General features: G+C 41.0%; 1 protein-coding gene across 4 annotated transcripts in view; it reads right to left on the bottom strand.

Annotated features, from left to right (window-relative positions):
- Positions 1 to 750: 750 nt before the first annotated feature.
- Positions 751 to 21,120, bottom strand: part of MREG (melanoregulin) — a 52,036-nt gene continuing 31,666 nt past the window's right edge. For 2 of the 4 annotated variants that reach the window (XM_069985214.1, XM_069985217.1), the window contains exons 3-7: positions 15,834 to 15,930; positions 11,295 to 11,448; positions 5,630 to 5,720; positions 2,142 to 2,305; positions 751 to 2,060 (exon numbers count right to left, since the gene is read on the bottom strand). In XM_069985214.1, coding sequence (XP_069841315.1) covers positions 1,959 to 2,060; positions 2,142 to 2,305; positions 5,630 to 5,720; positions 11,295 to 11,448; positions 15,834 to 15,930 — 608 coding nt within the window. In that variant the 3' untranslated portion in view covers positions 751 to 1,958. Of the gene's footprint in view, positions 2,061 to 2,141; positions 2,306 to 5,629; positions 5,721 to 11,294; positions 11,449 to 15,833; positions 15,931 to 16,014; positions 16,178 to 21,120 lie in introns of those variants that run through there. The other 2 variants (XM_069985216.1, XM_069985215.1) reach the window with 2 other exon arrangements.

Genomic DNA, 21,120 nt, shown 5'->3' with positions numbered 1-21,120 from the left:
TGGTTTCTTCTTGTATAATAGACTCAAACGTGTCACCTGTATGACAGGGGTCCCTGCAAATGCAGACAGTTACTGACACACAGTAATCCTGTCCGCAGTTGCAGATCCGTAATTACAGACAGGGTTACTAATGCGCCCTTGAATTAAAAAGCCTTTAAAATTTTCGAGAGTTAACCACGTGTCCCTCTTTGGCCGTCCAAAAAGTTGGGAGGTATGCCATTCATTGTATATTAGCGATGGTAAAACTGTACCAGGTAAAACTGTACCACCTCCTCATGCCAATTCGGCTTCGTAGAAAGTAAGCAGATACCAGATTTTTTTCTAAAAATTTTCACGTCACCTCCAATATAGTTTGAAATCATATAACCCATAATATACTACTTCAGGTGTTAACCTTTTTTTTTTTATTTACTATTACATACAGAATGGACAATGTTCTGCAACGAGGCTCTCCCAGTTTTACCATACCACACTGCCCTCTGCTGAACATTTAGATTTTATCAGGTTATGAACTGCCTTTCAGTCTATGGGATTTACGTTCCAAATGGGGATAAGTTATATTTCAGTATTATAGGCACTGTACAGAACAACCAGGATGAGTTACAGCTTGGTATGTACATACTATAATCCTCTACCATTCATTTGTTCTAGGAGAGCTTTGGCTGCGACTTTACCCTCCCCTTCCCATCGACCCTCAGTTATTAAGGTGTATGGTCACCTTTAAGAAACAGCAACAACATCACGCCCTTGTCTCCTGTAAACACAAGCTCTTTATTACAGATTTGGCACCTTTTCTTCCTGACATAAGGAAACAAAGTAACAGCATAGCAATAGTTACACTTCAGTCATCTGACGTTATCATTAATACACAATTGTATAAGAAGAAATATAAAATATTATTTGCAATGCACACTGAATACAACCTTTACAATATTGTGTAATAAATATACTTATTATAATCAGGCAATTTAGGGGAAATCCGTAAGAAGAATGAATAAAAGATTTCTCTCTCGGGCCTGGCTCAGCAGTTTACAGATAAAGCTTACAGAGGTTTGCAGCATATGACTACACATCAAGACTTTCCCGGGTCTGAAGTGTTGATGTGCACCTAAAGCGTAGTCATTGATCTCTGCAGCTTTACCATCAGAACAAAATTATTAAAAAAAAAATAGATTTTATTGGATTTCGGGTTTAAACAATAAATACAGCTAAAAATGGCGGACCCATTGTAAATCATTCCAAGCCTTGCGTTCTTTTATGGAATGATGGCAAAAACACGTTCTTGTTCATCAATCATGTACATCAGGTTTAATAGGGTTTATTGGAATCTTCTAAATCTGGAGTCTCCCAATAGAACAGGTGCCCTATAAGCAATCTGTACAAAATGATAAAAAATGGTCTAGAACAGAGTCCCTAAAATAATCTAGAGACAAGAAGAGGGGGAGACGGAAATAATTCTATTGTTTTGTAGTTGCAACTTGTACCCGTGTAATATTCTGCTGCCAGAACGTAGAACCAGAAGATCAAGTGTCACTTTTACATCTGATCAAGGTTTCCTGGCCTTGTAGATTCGATAGACACCTTTTCAGTGAATATACTTATTTTCAGAAAACAGCAAGTTCTTAGAAGTAACAAGCGTCAAGTCTATGGAAGCTTTATAGAGATTAGCGACAAGTCTGCCAATACTGCAGCAGTGGGGGCAACGAGAAGTTCCGGTTGGTAAATAGCTGGGATATCCCATCAGCTGAATATACATATAAGATTCAGGGTTGAGGATAAAGGAATATGCATCTTTAATACAGAGAGACCCATTTCTTTGCAAGATGCAGACTGAAAGTTTACTTGGGATTCAGATCAGCACTTGCATCTGAAAAGTAGTAAAGGAGGATCCCTCCGCCCTGGTGATAGATAGGTCCCTTTTGCTCTGAGCTCTGATAGAAGGCCATGCAAAAGGAGCATCACTTTATCAGCTTAGATCTGGTGTCCTCATGTACTTTGGGATATCTCTCATGAGCAATGTTAAAAAAATCCTCCACTGCATCAAGGCAGATCAGTCGGTCCTATAAGAGCAAACAGAGAGTTAGGATGTGTTGCTATTTCTAGCCTCATAGATCACTATTGGTAGAGTAATGGAATTGTACCATTATATAAAGGTATCTCTCTGGCAGATCCCATCCAGCAGGGAAGATTGTTGTATCATCTGCAAGTCGCAGAAGGAGCTCCATTGCCTTCTTCATGTTTTTAGGGCTACTGATGGTACTTTGCTTAGTAACAGACAACAGGGTTTCAGCTTCTTTTTGGAAACCTGGATGGGATAACAGGATGGTTGATGCAAATATCATGAAACGCACATTGAGGGTCAATACTTACAATACAGTTATGGAGCAATTTATTAGCATATTATAAAATATCTTATGCATGTTTATGTGGGAGTCGGACATCATGAAATGTGCGTGTATGATAGCAATTTTGTTCTATCATGCAAGAGGAAATTTCAGCTACGGGAAGCCTCATGCATGCTACGGAAAACATCTGTATACGTTTGCAGTAATGTCATTAATCTTCAAATACATAGCATGCCAACTGCCACTAATATTTCTGGATTTTCCATGTTAAAGGGATTTCCAGCGAAAATCTTTTTCTTTCAAATCAACCGGTGTCAGAAAGTTATATAGATTTGTAATTTACTTCTATTAAAAAATCTCAAGTCTTCCCATACGTATTAACTACTAAATGTGATGTAGGAAATGTTTTATTTTCAGTCTGGCACACTGCTCTCTGCTGACATCTCTGGCTGAGACAGGAACTGTCCAGAGCAGGAGAGGTTTTCAATGGGGATTCATATAAAACCAAGACAGAGTTCCTGTCTCGGCCAGAGATGTCAGCAGAGAGCACTGTGTCAGACTGAAAACAAAACTACTTTTCCTGCATGACATATAGGAGCTAATAAAAATAGGAAGACTTGAGAATTTTTAAAAGAAGTAAATTACAAATCTATATAACTTTCTTATACTAGTTGATTTGAAAGAAAAAGATTTTCCCTGGACAACCCCTTTAAAATAATAAAATCTGCATGATATGCTGGGTGAGAACACAGACTTCTAGTGTTTCACAAAATAGTTGTGTGCAGGGTAAATGAAGGTTGCAGGTTTGCCCTTTAGTGCAAGAGGGTGGAGAAAGGGCCATAAGAATTGTAGTCAGGTATTCCGGCTCATGTAATGTTGTTTTGGAGATATTTTGCAGAATGTCGGTGAGATTTGATGTTGGCTGGAGACAGAGCTTGGCATTTAGATGAGATGTTGTGTTGGCCTGGAGGTAACAGACAGCTGGATAGCGGGCTAATACATGCAGGCTAACATTGTGTAGGTAATTTAAGACAGTATCTGGCCAATATTATAAAACCATACTGACATCTAGTGGTCAACGTGAAAACTCCAATCATCATTTATTTAGGATTTTTGCAACAAATGTCACAGAGTGTAAATATTTATAGGTTGTTCAGTTTAAAACATTAATTTTAAAGGGAACCTTTCACATCAAACCTTGCAGTGCAATCTGCAGACATTATGTCATAGAGCGGGGGGAGCTGATTTATATACTGTATAGATTTGTGGGTAATGTTCCAGGCTATATTGTTGTTCATTGATGTAAAACTTTGAACATTTAAATGAATAAATTAGGGTATCCTGGAACTTTTTCTACAAAAATATAGATATCGATCTGGTCAGCTCCTCCTGCTCTGTAACATGATACCTGCAGATTACACTGCATTTTCAAGGTGACAGGCTCCCTTTAACCTTATTAAAGGGGTGCTCCAGCCTGGGGGCACTTTTTTGGGGGGACCGGGGAGGAGGTGGCTGAAATAAAAGACGTCCACTTACCTCCTCGGTTCCAGCGGCGGGTCCCACATCACGGCGCTCCGGTGCCCGGTTCCCGGCCGCTTCCTGGTGTCTGACGCCGCCCGAGACGCTACGTCTCAGGGCTGCTCAGCCACTCAGTGAAGGAGGCGGGATCCGTTTAAAGTCCGCTCGGATCCCGCCTACTTCACTGAGTGGCTGAGCGTCCCTGAGACGTAGCATCTCGGGCGGCGTCAGACACCAGGAAGCGGCCGGGAACCGGGCACCGGAGCGCCGTGATGCGGGACCCGCCGCTGGAACCAGGGAGGTAAGTGGATGTCTTTTATTGCAGCCACCTCCTCCCCGGTCCCCCCAAAAAAGTGCCCCCAGGCTGGATAACCCCTTTAAAAGAATCATCACAGGGGGTAATATCCAGTATTCAGAATTATCCAGCATGAATAAGTAACTACAAAGAGGGTCTTGCAAGGACATGGGATCTCCATGTACTACACGGACAGCATATTGATGTAATTTGGAAATGCATAATGGTGGCAACGCTGCAAAACCATCAGTCACTTGCTGCCAGATTGCAACTGGTCATCCAGTAGGACACACTGATCATCTTTTCACTAGAGGACCTTACTAGCAAAGAGATATCGTCCACAGTGGATAATTAATTTAAAGGGAATGTGTCACCTAGGTATCTTTTACTGATTAAACCCAGATAAAAAATATTCTGTTTTCATACCGGTTTTGATTTTATGATTGTAAATTATTTTTTATTTTATTTTGTGTATATGGCTATGGGGGCAGTAATCTTGCCTATGCTACCATGCAGTTCTGTTTACATTAGCCACAATGACCCAGGAAACTGGTATCTGGAGAGGGCTCATTGACAGGTGCAGAGATCCAAGGTCGTAGGTAAAGGATCTTGGGCCCCAGTGCAAAAGCTCTGCATGGGTACCCCATCTATTGTCTGTTCAACAGGAAATTGACTGCTGTCAGAAGTGCCTAGCAGCAGCTTTTCTCTCTTTTTTTCCCTCCCTAACACATGAATACTTACAGGCTCCTGCAGACCTATGTACTAGTGCAGATTTCAGCTACAGTCATAAATGTTTTCTATATTTAAAGGGAACCAATCATGGCTTTAAAATCAGCTATAAATACAATGCAATATAGCCTGTAGCAATGTTCCCAACCAAATGAGTAATAGCGTTACTCCAACCCCTAGAAAATGCACTTTGTTAATCTTGCACGTCATATGTAAATGATACCTATGTAGGCATCAGAGCAGTCCTTAGCGGGTAAGTAGTTATGGCTGGCAGGAAGCATCATATCTAATCTCTGGTAGCGCTGGCACTCAGGAAGGGCCCTCTGTGATACTGCCAGCTCATACACTAAGAACCACGCCCAGCACTTGCGCAGACCTGGAGAATGGCATGAGCGTGCAGGAGGCCGGGCATCACACAACATTTATAAAGAAGAAGGAGTGGTGAGGTGTGCCAGCGCGCGGCACAAGCGCTATACCATGACTCCTCTTTAACTCTTCTTACAGTAGGAGAATTGAAACCTCCACTGACAAAAAAGCCAAAAGGAACCTGCTCAATAGTGTACCACCACCTGCTGCACACTGTCAGCATCTTGGATTCCCTTTAACCTTAAAAGGCCTATTGGTTGAATGAATGTCTTGACTATGCACTCCCTCTAAGTCATGCAAATGACCTTGAAATTTTCTCTATTTTTTTTTTTAAATGGCTGCCAAGAATTTTTCTTTTCACATTTATCAAACTTACCCAAGTCTTCCAGAATCCGTCTCCATCTTGTTCTCACTTCTCTTCTTGCTTGCCTCAGGGTGTAAATTTCATAGTTGAGTTTTTGCCATTCCTAGGTAAAGATCAGAAGATAATTTTTATTCTTTTGTTGCAAGCTGTCAGTAGAGAAGTCACATTCATTATACACTCTTGGATTTCAGAATTTTTAAAATTTTTTGTTATATTTTCCTTCTGTATGAATTAAAACAACTAATCTTAACACTGTCATATTGGCAGCCATCAGGTTACAAACTGCTAAAGTTGTGTGTGGCTCTTACCACCACTTCCAGGGAAGAACACAAGCCCGATCCCACCGATCTACCTGCCCAGTCGGCGTTTGTCCTGGTGTTCAAATCTCCCGCACTTCCTGCCTCTCATCATGACACTCCTATGATGCAGCGCGCCACACTGTCCTCCTATCTACACGCCCACTACAGCTAATACCCGCCCCTCCTTTCACTAGCCCTGCCCTTCTGTAGCAATCATTGGATGCAGGCTCAACTAGTGGATGGACACCCGGCCAGCCGTCAGCTATGATGCATTGACACAAAATGGCCACCAGACCGAGGGGTCAACACACCACCGAATGAACTATGAACTACCCTATTTCCCAGTGTCTCATATTTCGGGTGTTCAAGAAGAGCACTTTGGCTGCAGAGATAATCATTAACACATTATATCATGGATCTCCAAACTGCGTCCCTCCAGTTGTTGCAAAACTACAACTCCCATCATGCCTGGACAGCTAAAGCTTTGGATTTGGCTGTCCAGGCATGATGGGAAATGTAGTTTTGCAACAGCTGGAGGGCCGCAGTTTGGAGACCCGTGCATTATATGGACTGATCCCTAAACGAAGCAAGTCTCCTCCTCAGCTACATAATGGACATGGATGAATAGCTGCTACATGTAAATCAATGACTGGAAGAAGCTCCCTATTAGGGCCTTGTTAATGCAGAACTTAGAGGCCAGGATTCAATTACTTAAGACAATACATGTGGTAATGCCGCACTATGAAATAAACCTGGGGCAAGTGAATACAGACGTTGTGAGAGATTCCAAGATGCCAATAGACAAACCCTTAACTAGGCCTTATTTTCAGCGGATGTCTTATTTTCAGAAAAACACTGTATATTTTGTGACACTCTTTCTATTTTATCTTGGGATATTTAGAGAAGGAATTGTTAAAATGGGACGACCCCAAGTGTAATTTTTGCATCCTTATTATCACTAAAAAGTTCTGGCTATATCATGGGTTTAATAACATAGGCTGGAATCACATATACCTGTCAGTGTTCAATGAATCAACAATGAAAGCAGATCCATAGACAGGTAGAATTTACCGATACCCTCCACCCAACCCCCTCTGTAATATCCACTCCTGAAGAAATGGCACAAAGTTGTTCTATGTGATTCTAGATACAAGTATTTCTTCCACCGTCTTTCAAATGAATACAATAAGATCAGAACGGACGTTTCTGAAAAAAGGGGTCTGTGAGTGTGAACAATTACTTTTTGTTATTTCTTTATACTGTTAGTGGAGCAATATTTTACAGCTGGCTGGCCAATAATTTATTGTGATCCACACACAGGATGTCAGCTCTTTTACATCATTACAACGTCACGGTTTCCAAGGTAACCTATTGATGCGGCATTCTTACTGCTGCGTCAATGAACACTATTAAATTTGGAGCCAATTATTTAAATTCTCTCATTCTGATGCAGCCACAGCCTGACCTGGATTTCAGCAGAAAATAAAAAACTTCCTATTGCCTATATTTCTTCCATTTTAATATTAAAGACACATAGCATATATACACTTAAAGGGACACTATCAGCAGGTTAAACAATGAGTTATCGATAAATCTTAACTTTTATAACCTGTATATGGGGGTGTTTGGTGCACTGGGGAAGTCCATTAACCAGCAGTTGTCCTATCGGATGTTGTCCTATCAGGAAAATTATTGCAGATATGCATTGATATAACATATGGACATCATAGAGAAGGACCTCATCTGTGCCCCCACTCTTTGAGCGGCAGCATAGCGGACCTGATCTGTCCATGTCTTGGGCCAGGGTTACACTGGGTTTTTGTCCGTTTAACGTATTAACCTTTAAAAGAAGAAACTGGTGGTGGTATCCCATACAGCAGCAGCAGTTTTCCACTACATTATTAAAAAAAACACTGATAGAAACAGATCAATTTTTTTAAAATATTTTTAACGTACCCAAAGACATGGTTAATCACTTTTTTGTACGCTAAAATTAAACGTACTTAACGGATCCAAAAACAGTGTAAACCTAGCCTTTCTTAGATGCCCATTCCTTTGAATGTTTTCCATATAATATTACATTACCCCTTTCCTGCCTGGCTGCAACTTTTCTCAACAATAAATGCTCTTCACCGGGAAATTGTAAAGACAGACCTGCAGCGATCAGCTGACCACCACACATGTCAATTCTTTGGGCAAACGGCGATAATCATTAAATCTATGGGACGGGCAGAACTTCAAGCAGAGGCTGTGTGGCAGAATCTTGAAGTCTCTGTGGGTATTCCATAGTGTGCACATGCCCTTAGGGCCCCAGTGCAGCTTGCCACCAACCAAAAAATACAACACAACCAGTAATTGAGCATTGTCTTCTGTACAAGAGACCAATGTATTTTTTGATGTTGTCTACTGGAGGAAAATTTTGGAACAAATCAGGTCTCCCCCTCTCTTTTTGCACAACAGAAAACATTTCAACAGCTGTAAAAGAATCTGTTCTCCAGGTGATGTGGATGGTGCCAAAAGTATGGATAAAGACAAAATTCCACCAGCTCAGAAAGCCGGCTCATAGACTGAGAACAGTTCCCCCAAAGTATAAACCAGCAATGTGAAGGTGATTATTTTCTATGAGAATGACGGCAAAGCTTGGATTAGAATTTTAAATAGCCATTGTTAGAATATGCAATTTGGCAATACAAAGGAATCACAGAAACTGTACCCTATGTGAACTACTGGAATTACAGTATGAGGCTGGGTTCACACTACGTATATTTCAGTCAGTATTGTGGTCCTCAGATTGCAACCAAAACCAGGAGTGGATTAAAAACACAGAAAGAATCTGTTCACACAATGTTGAAATTGAGTGGATGGCCGCCATATAACGGTAAATAACTGCCATTATTTCAACATAACAGCCGTGGTTTTAAAATAACAGCAAATATTTGCCATTAAATGCCATCCACTCAATTTCAACATTGTGGGAACAGAGCCTGTGTTTTTAATCCACTCCTGGTTTTGGTTGCAATAGGAGGACCACAATACTGACTGAAATATACGTAGTGTGAACCCAGCCTAAGGCATCCTCACTCATTTCTTTCAGTTGAAGGAGAAATCCATTGCATCTTGACTCAATGTTTTTGTTTGGTAATTAAAAAACAAAGTAATCAAATAAATAATCAGAATGTATTGTATATATAATATATATTGTTTGAGGGCGCCTTCACACGTACCATATTGCAGCAGATTTCACCAACTTAACTCAGCATCTGCCACGTTAAAAAGCAAATACATTACTTGTCTGGGCTCCAGCTTGCTTCGCCGACTCCCGAGTCACTGTCGTCCTGCTTAGCCAATCAGTGGACAGCGTACTGATTGGCTAAGCTGTACTGTTCGGGCCCTATTCCACCGGACGATTATCGTTCAGATTATCGTTAAATCATTCGAATCTAAACGATAATCATTCGGTTGAAATGCAGTTAACGATTAACGACCGAACTAGAAATCGTTGATCGCTTTATAAGACCTGGACCTATTTTTATCGTTGCTCATTTGCAAAACGTTCGCAAATCGTTCGCATTGAATAAGACATTGTTCGGTCGTTCGCAATAGATACGAACGCAATAGCGAATAAATAGCGAAGAATAACTATCGCAATTACGATCATTATCACAGTTTGAGAAGCACTGCCTTAGACCATGGCTAACAGTACAGAGTATCTCAGCGGATTTCTCAGCATAAAATTTACTGTGAAACAGTACATGTGAAGGTACTCTAGATCAAGTTTTTATGTTAACCACTTTCTTAAAAGAATTAATGGTGATATTTTGTCTAAAATTTTCATTTAACTAATAATAAAATAATCCTATTATCTTGTAGTTTTCAGTCTGGCCACTAGGCCTAAAATTAAGCTAGGACTTCCTGTTCTGTCTGTGGTGATAAGGAGGTAGAAATGAAGAACACATCAATTTCCGGTCATGGACACAGCCACTTGTATGTCACAATGCAACCCCATTCACTTACATTACCAAGACTGTAGCACAATGAAGGGAGTGCAGCACAGCAATCTTTGCACACATGACCCAAGTCTTGGCTAAAGTTGCTGTGTGGCTCTAGCTTAATAATGTGCTATACAGTAACACTACATTACAGTGCTGTGAAACCTATTTCCCTTCTGGTGTTACAAAACTATTCTCATCATACTTATATAGGGTTATGAGGTATGTGGTTAAAAAAAATAAAAAAATAAAATAAAGTGTAAAACAAATACAATTTTCTAGTGTCAGCTAGTAAGGTGTGCCCAAGGCAAGCATGGTAAACAGCAAAGTCACTGTACCTTCAAGGAACATACATAATTATGCTTTTTGCAGCAGAAATGAAGGGAAAACAATGCCGTTTACCAGTGCTGAGTGTATCTATGTTTATATATAGCTGAAATTCCCATAAAGAGAGGTAATCATGGGTTGAGTTATATTGGACTGTGTGTGCTTTCTTGTCGACGGCTTCCCTGCTCAACACCGTCGCCTTCTTATAAGTTAATAATTTACTAAGCTTTGAAGAAAATCTTCGCACCTACTGTATCACAAAACTACATAAAGAGAAAAATATCCAAAGACTTATAATATTTACTTTTACAGTTTTTATCAGTATTTATACAAATGACATTATATGGAGTGCTCAAAGTGCAAATAGTTTAGTGGTTAGTGTTACTTTGATCCAAAGGATCTGTCTGCATTACAGAGTGGTTACAGGTGGCAGCAGAGAGCTTACTGGAAAGTATACACCACTTCCTGCAGGGCGTATAGCAGCTGATAAGTACTAGACCACTTTAATTTTGGAATAATAGGTTACTACCCAGGCACTACCACTACACCATCTTTTGTATTGAGAACCTTTGTCTGCTAACAAAGGCAAAGACTCATTTATTAAGAGCCCTATTACACCAAATGATTATCTGACAGATTTTTTGAGCCAAAGCCAGGAACAGACTATACAAAGGGAACTGGTTTTTTTTTTGTTTTTTTTTTTTTGTTTTTTAGCTGCCATTGCAGTTTTTATGCCAAAACTAGGGGAGGATCCAACAGAATAGAGATGTACAAGTCCGCTCTATATTTTCCATCCTATTCGAATCCACTTCTGGTTTTGGCCCAAAAACTGCCCTGGTAGTTCTCCACAAAAAAACTGCTGTGTGTTTCCAGCCTGACAGGGCCAAAGGCTCTATGTATACAACTATATCACAAATCAGCCACAGCTAGATATTAAAAAGAGGGCACTGACTCAAGAAAGCCTGTCCCAAAGTTTGTCTCATCTTACTGGCTCATCCACTTATTGGCTGCTGCATAAAACTACCCATGTATGTGAGCTCTTGCACCTCTCTCTCTACCCACCTCAGAGTCTTTTTCCAGTTGACGTCTGGTCTGAATCCAGGAATGCAGCATCCTATCATCAACGGCCTCTGTGTGAGACAAGTCATGAGGCGAGCTCCACAAGTTTCTCTCATCATCATTGCCGACAGAGTAATTCTGGATATGGTTGTTATTACTAATGAACCAAAGAGGAAAAACCATCAGCATTATAGATTTGGGGAACTAAACCATACAATCAAATGTTTTTGGATTTCATATTAGTGAACGTGACATTCTTTTCAACAGTAGCCTGCTTCTATACGAGCTCAGGTATTGGCACAATCACTAAAACAACCACGTACTTGAAACCATGGCTTGGCAAACACCCTAGTACACTATATACAAGATACAACACTCAATAAACTTAGTTATCAGACCTATGATTGCCTATAGGCTGATAGCAGGCGAGAATGACAGAAAAGATTCTGTTACCTTTTATTAGTGCGGCCGGCTAAACAACTGATTGTATCTTCAGAGGAATCAGTAAGATCTGTGATCTGTACTCATTTGCATGACAGGCTCACCTTATGCTTTAAATTATACTTCCTTTACGTCTGTAAAGGTCCTTTTAGACGGCTGGATTTGCGGCAGACTACGAAAGCAAACGAGCGCCGATCAGAGAGACAACTAATCAAGCGGCCAGGCCACACGACCAATGCCTGTATCGTTTGTGCAGTCATTTAAGTATATTGCTGTTGTGCAGTTGGTAAATAATTTGTCGGCCTGCTCAAAAGATGAGATCAACCAAAGAGTGGGTACTTTTTATAACACATTTTTAGCAACACTCATTGACAAAAACTGGCCTTTGTAAAAGGGCTGCACGGTTCTCATCATTTTATTTTACATTTTATTGCGGAGATTCTGTGCATGTTGTATCAACTGGAATCCTAAACAAAACGTTTAACAATAAACATCAAATGCTTGTAACTGAAAAAATTCCCACCAAAATACATGTATAAAACACATTAAATGCTCTTTTTCAATGTTCTACATAAAAACTGGCAGCAAAGTTGGCAAATGTATCAAAACTATGCAAAATATATGGCAACTGGGGCAACTTGCTAGACAGGATAGACACTTTTGTCTTTCATCAATCACTGATTCTGTCTATAGCACACCATCTGTACACACATTGCAAGGCCTAGACACAGTGTAAGCAGTTCACTCTGACCTCAGTTTGGGTTCACTTTTTGATCTCTTATTTATTTTTCCTTTGACTTTGCTGGTGTATGTTTTGTTTTTTGGCACTTTCTTTTTATCGATACCAAGCTTTGCTGGTTGAGCGGTTCTGCTGTATTATATCAATTCTATATATCGGTATTTGTGAGCTTACACGCTCACACTTTCCTTCTGAGCTTGCATTTTACAACTACAGGCGGGATAACCTTTTGTATGCAAAGTTGCAAGGTATTTTGAATATACTTAATATATGCACATTTACAGTACTTATCTTCAGTACCATTATGGCAGGCTTTTATATATCCATAGATTTTCTTGACAGGATCCTGTATTAGTATTGTTTGTAAAACTCTGCCTTTTATTCCTTTTTTTCTCTGCCGTGATTGAGGCTTTTTCTGTGAATTTTTTTCTTGACTTTTTTTTTAATGTTTTCCTGTTTACCCTGCAGGGTCTTTTTGTTGATTTGTGATTTTATTCCCTTTATGTTCCTGTTGTTTTTTTGGTTTTGCATTAAGTTTCAAACGTGGGATATTACTCCTTGGGCTTCAAAGGTATTAGGTATGTGCACACTACAGAATCCGCGAGGATAATTTCTAGCGTATTACAAGTGCTTGAAGTTACATCCGCCGCCTAGGCTCAGTTCTATGCTCAGATTCCGCCGTCTTCCCAAAGAATTGACATTGCAGATTCCATAGTGGGCACATACCTTTACAATGTGAGCAGTTCCAACAACTACTAGATTACTGGAAGCAGCCATTTGTGGGGGTTGTTTTTAAAGAGACTCTGTACCCACAATCTGACCCCCACAAACCACTTGTACCTTCGGATAGCTGCTTTTAATCCAAGATCTGTCCTGCGGTCCGTTTGGCAGGTGATGCAGTTATTGTCCTAAAAAATAACTTTTAAACTTTAAGTCCGTGCCAAACGGGAGTATCTGTGTCCTAACTTTGCACCACCCCTCCGTCCATCCTCCCCACCCTCTTCATCATTAGGAATGCCACTGAAACATTTTTCCATGCTGAACATTGCACAGGTCCTTACCAATCCAGCCCATGTGCCGGGCTGCCACAGGTGGGGAATAGGAGGCAATATGCCTGGAGCATTTCTAATTATGAAGAGGGTAGGGAGGAGGGACTGAGGGGGTTGTGCAAAGTTAGGGCACAGATACTCCCGTTTAGCACGGGCTTCAAGTTTAAAGGTATTTTTTAGGAAATAGCTGCATCACTTGCCGAACAGACCGCAGGACAGGTCTTGGATTAAAAGCAGCTATCCGAAGGTGGGTTTTTTTTTTTGGGGGGGGGGGGGCAGATTGTGGGTACAGGGTCACTTTAACTCAAACATTAGATTCATTTTTATTGAAACTAACTTCCATTGTAACAAGGCTTCCAGTTCTGATCCCGGCTCTGCATTCGATTGCTTTTGGCTGCAGCAGCCGAACGCAATCCAGTGCCTATCTCATTGATCTATGCTGTATATCTATACAGTATACATCTCAATGAGAGATCAGTGTACTTATACTAGAAGTCCCCCAGGGGAGCTTCTAGTATATGAGTAAAAAAAAAAAAAAAGTATTATTAATAAAAAAAAAAAAACCTCCCCTAATAAAAGTTTGAATCACCCCCCTTTCCCCATGTTATAAATAAAAAATAAAAAAATAAATAAACAAACAAACAAACAAACTAACTATTGTATCACTGCGTGCATAATCGCCCAAAATATTAAGTTATCACATTCCGGATCTCACACAAAAAAATTCCAAAGTGCAAAATTGCGCATTTTTTTAGTTGCATCAAATCCAAAAAAATTGTACTAAAAAGCCATCAAAAAGTCGCATATGCCCAATCAAGGAACATGTATAGCAAGTCAGTTTTAGCCCAGGGCGAACGGCGTAAAAACAAATACCCCTCAAATAAAAAAAAAGTTGTTTATTTTTATAATTTCACCACACTTTTAATTTATTTTTTGGGGGTTTTGCAGTATACTTTATGAAAAAATTTAGCCTGTCATTGCAAAGTACAATTAGTGGCTCAAAAAATAAGGACTCATGTGGGTCTGTAGGTGAAAAAATGCAAGTGCTATGGCCTTTTAAGCACAAGGAGGAAAAAACGGAAGTGCAAAAATGCAAATTGTCTCTGTCCTTAAGGGGGTTAAAAAGAACCTGTCACCAAGGCAATGCTATTTAATCTATCACTATCATGTTATAGAGCAGGAAGAACTGAGCGGATTGATATATATATCTTTGTGGGAAATTATTCAGTATAACTTGTAACATGTTGATTGAAATCCCTGATCCTTCTGTGTTAAGGAGTCCAGTGGGCGGTATCACTCAATGGACTGGACTCTTAGAAACATCAGAGATTTCTATCAATAAATTATGAATTACACTAAATCTTTTCCCATGAAGATATATATTGCTCAGCTCAGCTCCTTCTGCTCTATAACATGATTATGATATCATTCTAATGGTTACAAGTTCCCTTTAAGGGCTTGTTCACACAACAATCCTGCTGTTCCTGAGATATATACAGACATGGACCTCATTGACTTTAATAGACAAATGCCCATAGCAACAAATCACAGCTCAGCTTTCATGTCTCTTATTGGTCTGGTAAAACAAAAGCTAAGTTGTGATTGGTTGCTATAGGCAATAATGAGAATCTTACAATAATGGTGCGTTTACACAGACAGATTTATCTGACAGATCTTGGAAGCCAAAACCAGGAACAGACAATAAACAGAGAACAGGTTATAAAGGAAACACTGAGATTTCTCCTCTTTTCTAATCCATTCCCTGGTTTGGCTTAAAAAAATCTGTCAGATAAATCTGTCTGTGTAAACGCAGCATAAGACAGATTAATAAATCTCTATCTCAATCTATATGGTTAGAAAATGACCCAAATGTAGTCACTAGTTTTTGGGCCAATAAAGTCAATGGGTCAATATATATGCTAATATATACATGCCATGGACAGCACAATCCTGATGTGAATAAGCCTATGGCTGTTTCCATGTTTTCCATGACTCCCCATGGCTGTTGTCATCCACCGTTATTTTAATGCAGATCGCACTCGAGACCTTTGTCAAATGGAAGCCTATGGCTGACAAAACTGTGTGTGAGCATAGATTTAGTTGGCTGTGCAGCCATGTGATGAATGATCCAGCAATCAATTGTGTGACCCTGTCTGCATTGTAATGCTCCTAAAGGCTATGTTCACACATTGCAGTTTCATTACAGTAATGCATCATTTTATTATGGTACTGCATCATTTCTCTGAAGATACTGCAAGACAGCAATACAATACAATGGCTACTATAGAACCAAAGAAATATACAAGTACTTACTTTACTAGAGGCTGCTTCTCATTCTTAGGATAATCAATGCACCCGAGTTTAAGACAGCAAAAGGCACACAACCAATCCTTCATACCCATGGGCTCTGCTGTGAAATAAAAGGAAACATGCAGTCAGATATATGTGGCGCTTACATGTCTGCCTTCGCCTTGCACCGTCACAACATACTGACCCTATAGCTTTCTGTGCGGACACATAAATCACACACACAAGAGGCAAAGATACTCAGTGAAAATCCAGGGCTTCATTATCCTTTGCAGGGATTTAACATTCCCATGGAGGATCATGCAAAGCAGGAAGTAAGGACAGCCCAAGCCCTCAGTCATATGGTTTTGTAACACAAACTACTCTGAGACAAGCAATCAGACAGGTTAGTCAGATGATAATAGGGCATTAGCAATTGAGTGAGCGCTCCCATAAGAGCCCAGAGGTGAGCACTAGAGGCAATGTTACACTGGTATCACATAGCAAGCTCTGGGCGTGCTTACCTGAGCTGGATTTTTTAAGCAAAAAAAAAAGAATTTTTTTCAAAAGCACAGCATGCTGTAGGTGTTGCAGTTTTCTCCTATAGACCTCTCCTGTTTAAAAACTGCATGCAATGGGTTTTTGAGTTTTCAAATACTACATGAGAAATGCTCCAATCACATAATCATAGAAGCACAACATAGCTTAAAGTGACACTGTCACCCCCAATAATCATTTTTCAATCTTTACAGGTGTGTGTAACCCGCCTATATCTCTCTGCATACCTGTAATTATTTTTCTGTTTCATGAGGTGGCTTTGCCTGAAATTGTAATTTGGCCGAGTATCTTCTAGCGCCACTGGGCGGGGCTTGGTCCCTGAAGCGCCACATAGCCCCGCCCCCTTGGGCACGTCATATGTCCCGGCCGCCGCTCCGTTTTGAGGCCTCCTTGACGTGCGCGTCCACATCTCCCGCCGTCTTCCGCGTGCGGGAGCGTCATGCGCAGGCGCAGAAGGTGACCGCCGGGTCACCCACAGCCGGGCTGTGCGTGCGGTCGCACAGCCCGCAGATTACACCGGCCGCACCGTCCCTTGTTGTTTGGGACTCTCCGGAGGCCTCGCTGCGGCTGTGAAACCCTCCTCACAGCCAGCAGCGAGGCGCAGACATAGTGTGCAGGCGCACTGCGGCGTCTGCCACGCACTGAGCATGTGCCGAAAAGGACCACCGCAGTGCGCCTGCGCACTATGTCTGCGGCTCGCTGATGGCGGTGAGGAGGGTTTCACAGCAGCAGCGAGGCCTCCGGAGAGTCCCAAACAACAAGGGACGGTGCGGCCGGTGTAATCGGTGGGCTGTGCGACTGCACGCACAGCCCGGCTGTGGGTGACCCGGCGGTCACCTTCTGCGCCTGCGCGCCACATGACGCTCCCGCACGCGGAAGACGGCGGGAGATGTGGACGCGCACGTCAAGGAGGCCTCAAAACGGAGCGCCGGCCGGGACATATGACGTGCCCAAGGGGGCGGGGTCAACGCCGCTCTAATGGGCGGGGCTATGTGGCACTTCAGGGACCAAGCCCCGCCCAGTGGCGCTAGAAGATACTCGGTCAAATTACAATTTCAGGCAAAGCCACCTCATGAAACAGAAAAATAATTACAGGTATGCAGAGAGATATAGGCGGGTTACACACACCTGTAAAGATTGAAAAATGATTATTGGGGGTGACAGAATCACTTTAAAGGCTGGAAACACAGGTGGCAGTTTTTGTGCCAAAACCAGAAGTGGATCCGACAGAAAACAGAACCTTTTATACCTTTTTACCTTTATATTCTCCATCCCATTGAATCTCGTTTTTTTTTTTTTTTTAACTGCTGTGTGTTTCCAGCTGTAAAATGAAGTCGCTTAAAGTGCCATCTTATTTTCTGCTTATTTAGTGATTTGTGGACATTGGTTGTTTGGTTGCAGGATGCAAATAGCACACAACTTTGCAACATAGAGTGCCTTTACACAGAGAAATTTATCAGATTTTTGAAGCCAAAGCCAGAAATGGATTTGAAAAGAGGAGAAATCTCAGTCTTTCCTTTACGACCTGTTCTCTATTTATAGTCTGTTCCTGGTTTTGGTTTAAAAAAAATCTGTCAGATAAATCTCTCTGTGTAAAGGCACCCATAGCCAAAGATCTAGCCGTTTGTTTTGAAATAACAAATAAAGGCTGTTATTTGCCATTAAATGGCGGCCATCTGCTAAGTTTTAACAGTATGTGAACATAGCCTTTTTGTGTTTTTATTCCACTCCTGGTTTTGGTTGAAAACTAATGAGCAAAAATACTGTGTGTGAACATAGCCCTACAGAGTATCCGCAATGTGTGTTACAAGTCTTATGGTGCGTTTACACAGAGAGATTTATCTGACAGATTTGTGAAGCCAAAGCCAGGAACAGACTTTAAACAGGGAACAGGTCATAAAGGAAAGACTGAGATTTCTCCTCTTTTCAAATCCATTCCTGGGTTTGGCATCCAAAATCTGACAGACAAATCTGTCTGTGTAAACGCACCATTAGTTCAGTAGTTTTTCTGGACCGTATGTGATGGTTGCAATCGTCTGCAATCCACAAATAAATTTGTTCGTGATGCGTCCGTATTGCGTCCGTAATACATATTTTTTGTGAATTAGCAAATAGTATATAGTATGATAGTTAAATAGTTGGGAATGGTTTAAAATTTATTACAAATCCACCTTTTTATAGAGATTTGTGGTTGTTAAGGACGTTTCATCCGTACAAATTATGGATCCGCAAAAATTGCGGATGCTTCTATGAGGCAATCTATGCTGTAATTACGGTACATATTGGAGCTTGTCAGTAATTTATGTGGATTCAGTTTTTGCAGATTGCGGATCCATAAATATATGAACAATGTGAACAGCCCAGGTGAAACCAATGGGCCCTAATACTACAAAATGTGTGACTGTAGCATTAGGCTCCATTCACACGCCCCCAAATTTTGCGGACCTACGGACCGTGAATACCGTCTGTCCTGGATGGTTTCCCCACCCGCCATGTTGTATCAATATCATGCCAGCAGCAGGGAAACAGTTTGAATCTCTGCGGTACTGTAATGACAGAGCTGCACGGCTATGTTATTATAGTGCTGCAGAGATTCAAACTGTTTCCCTGCTGCTGGCATGATATTGATACATCATGGCGGGTGGGAAAACCATCCAGGACAGGTATTTACCGTCCGTAGGTCCTCGAAATTTGCGGAGGTATGAATGCAGCCCTAGGTCATGTTCACACAGTGTATTTGATTGTTAAACAATGGCCGTTGTTTAACAGCACTGCTTAATAGAATAGCAGTCTGTGGAAGCATGGCCATACTATATACACCCTATATAGACTTCAGCCGTTGTTCTCTGTGGCCACACAAAATAACTGACAATGTCTATTTTGTGCGGGCACTGTTTAGCGAACAGCGGCCGTATAAGATAGCCTGTGCTCACAGGTTAAATTACAGCTCCCGGCCGTGCTTTACATTGTGGGCTATGGAAAATTTTAGTGCGGGCACACCCGAATGTTCCCCTAATTCCAATTAAAATAGAGTGATGTTCATGTTCACTGCAGTATAAGCCGAGTGAACATCTCAGACATCGGCTGTTGTTTGACTCATCCGGTTCAAACAACGTCCTATGTTCATACATTGTGTGAACATGGTCTTAGAGTTCAAGTAACTAAACATGTAAAAAGCCCCTGTAAATGATTACAGGGAAGCTTTTCAGATTTTTCAACTTGGCATCTACATTCCAGCTCACATGAAGTAATTTTACATTATGAATGGGGGTATAGATAGCCCTGTATTTGTGTAATTCAATTCCATGTTGTCCTTCTTTTTAGTTTTCCTATAAAATGGCTATACCATTCCTGTTTGGTAACCGCTTCCTACACATCCATGTATAGACACTGTTCGTTTTTTGCTACGATTAGAGAGATATTCAAGGATTAAAAAACTATAGCTGCATTCTTCCACACACAGCACCACTCTTGTCCTCAGTTTGTATGTGGTATTGCGGCTAACTTCCATTGAAGGGAATACAGCTGAGCTGTAATGCTGCACACAGCCTGAGGACAGGATTCTTTTTGGAAGAAAGTAGCTATGTTTTTTGTTTTTTTTGCCTTTTGGTGACTCTCTCTGCAGGAGGTCTACTCTTCATTATGGGTAATACCTGACTTTATTACTTATTATTTAGTCCCAGTAGATTTTAATAGGTGCCATACTATTGCTCTTAACAATTAGGACCAGAAAATAATCAAATGTACGAGCCCTTACTTTGCAATCTTTCTCCGTTGACAATTGGCATGTAATCATTATCGTAACAAAGCCGCTTTATCCTGTTTGTTCAGTTTGGAGAGACCCAGGTTTATGTCATGACAATTCAATGCTAATGTAGAATTTCATTAGTGCATTTACGTTGGAAGAGCATTGGATTATAGGTGACATCTAATTACGCTAACTACATTAGACTGTAGGAAGATTGTCTCATTGAGCCACTTGACCTTCCTTGGTTCTTCCTTAGATTTACTAGAAGTATTTTAGGTAATAGAAAACTTATTTCTGTGTACTAAGGTGTGGGGGTTTATATTGTATTTATTCTAGGCTGTATATATTGTATGCTCAATGCTCACATTTACACTGTGGAGCTGGGTAGCCATAGTAATGGGGGTTCACAGACAGGTTTCTGTGGGGTGATCACATTCCTACAGGAGTGGCTGCTGGAAAGCGTATAATGAGTGATGCTGCAAATGTGTATCGGAACGCATTGAAGCCAATGCTGAGGGGAGAGAGACCAAAGAGTGAGGGGGGGCATTTGATATTGCTATATAGTGACTTCAAGTGCCACTGTCCACTGTGAGAAGGTGCCAGGTGATGCTTCTGTTGCCAAGAGGCTGGCATCAAGAGTGGGACAGATGAAGATAGAAACAGCCCGACGTACGTTTTGCTCACTTCATCATTAGCTCCTGATGAAGTGAACGAAACGTACATCGGGCTGTTTTTGCTGGAGAGGGGTAAGATGTCAAAATGGTAATTGGTGTTCACCCTAGGAGTCTGCTTTTGTGTTTGGCTGGTTTGTTCCTCCCTTTTATATTTCTTTGTCTATGGGTTTTATCTTTGCAGGGCATTGGAGTGGTAGTTCTTTAATTTTCTCCACCATATATTCTATTATAGTTGCCCTACTTGCTGGCCCAGCTCATACAGGAGGTTACTAATTACAAATTTTAGTCTTGTGCCATACACTGGGTGTCCACTAGGGGATGCTAGTACCATTAG

Source organism: Dendropsophus ebraccatus, chromosome 9, assembly GCF_027789765.1.
Source record: "Dendropsophus ebraccatus isolate aDenEbr1 chromosome 9, aDenEbr1.pat, whole genome shotgun sequence".
Lineage (NCBI taxonomy): Eukaryota > Metazoa > Chordata > Amphibia > Anura > Hylidae > Dendropsophus > Dendropsophus ebraccatus.
Note: the sequence above shows the minus strand (reverse complement) of the source record. Positions and strands in the feature narration are given on the sequence as shown.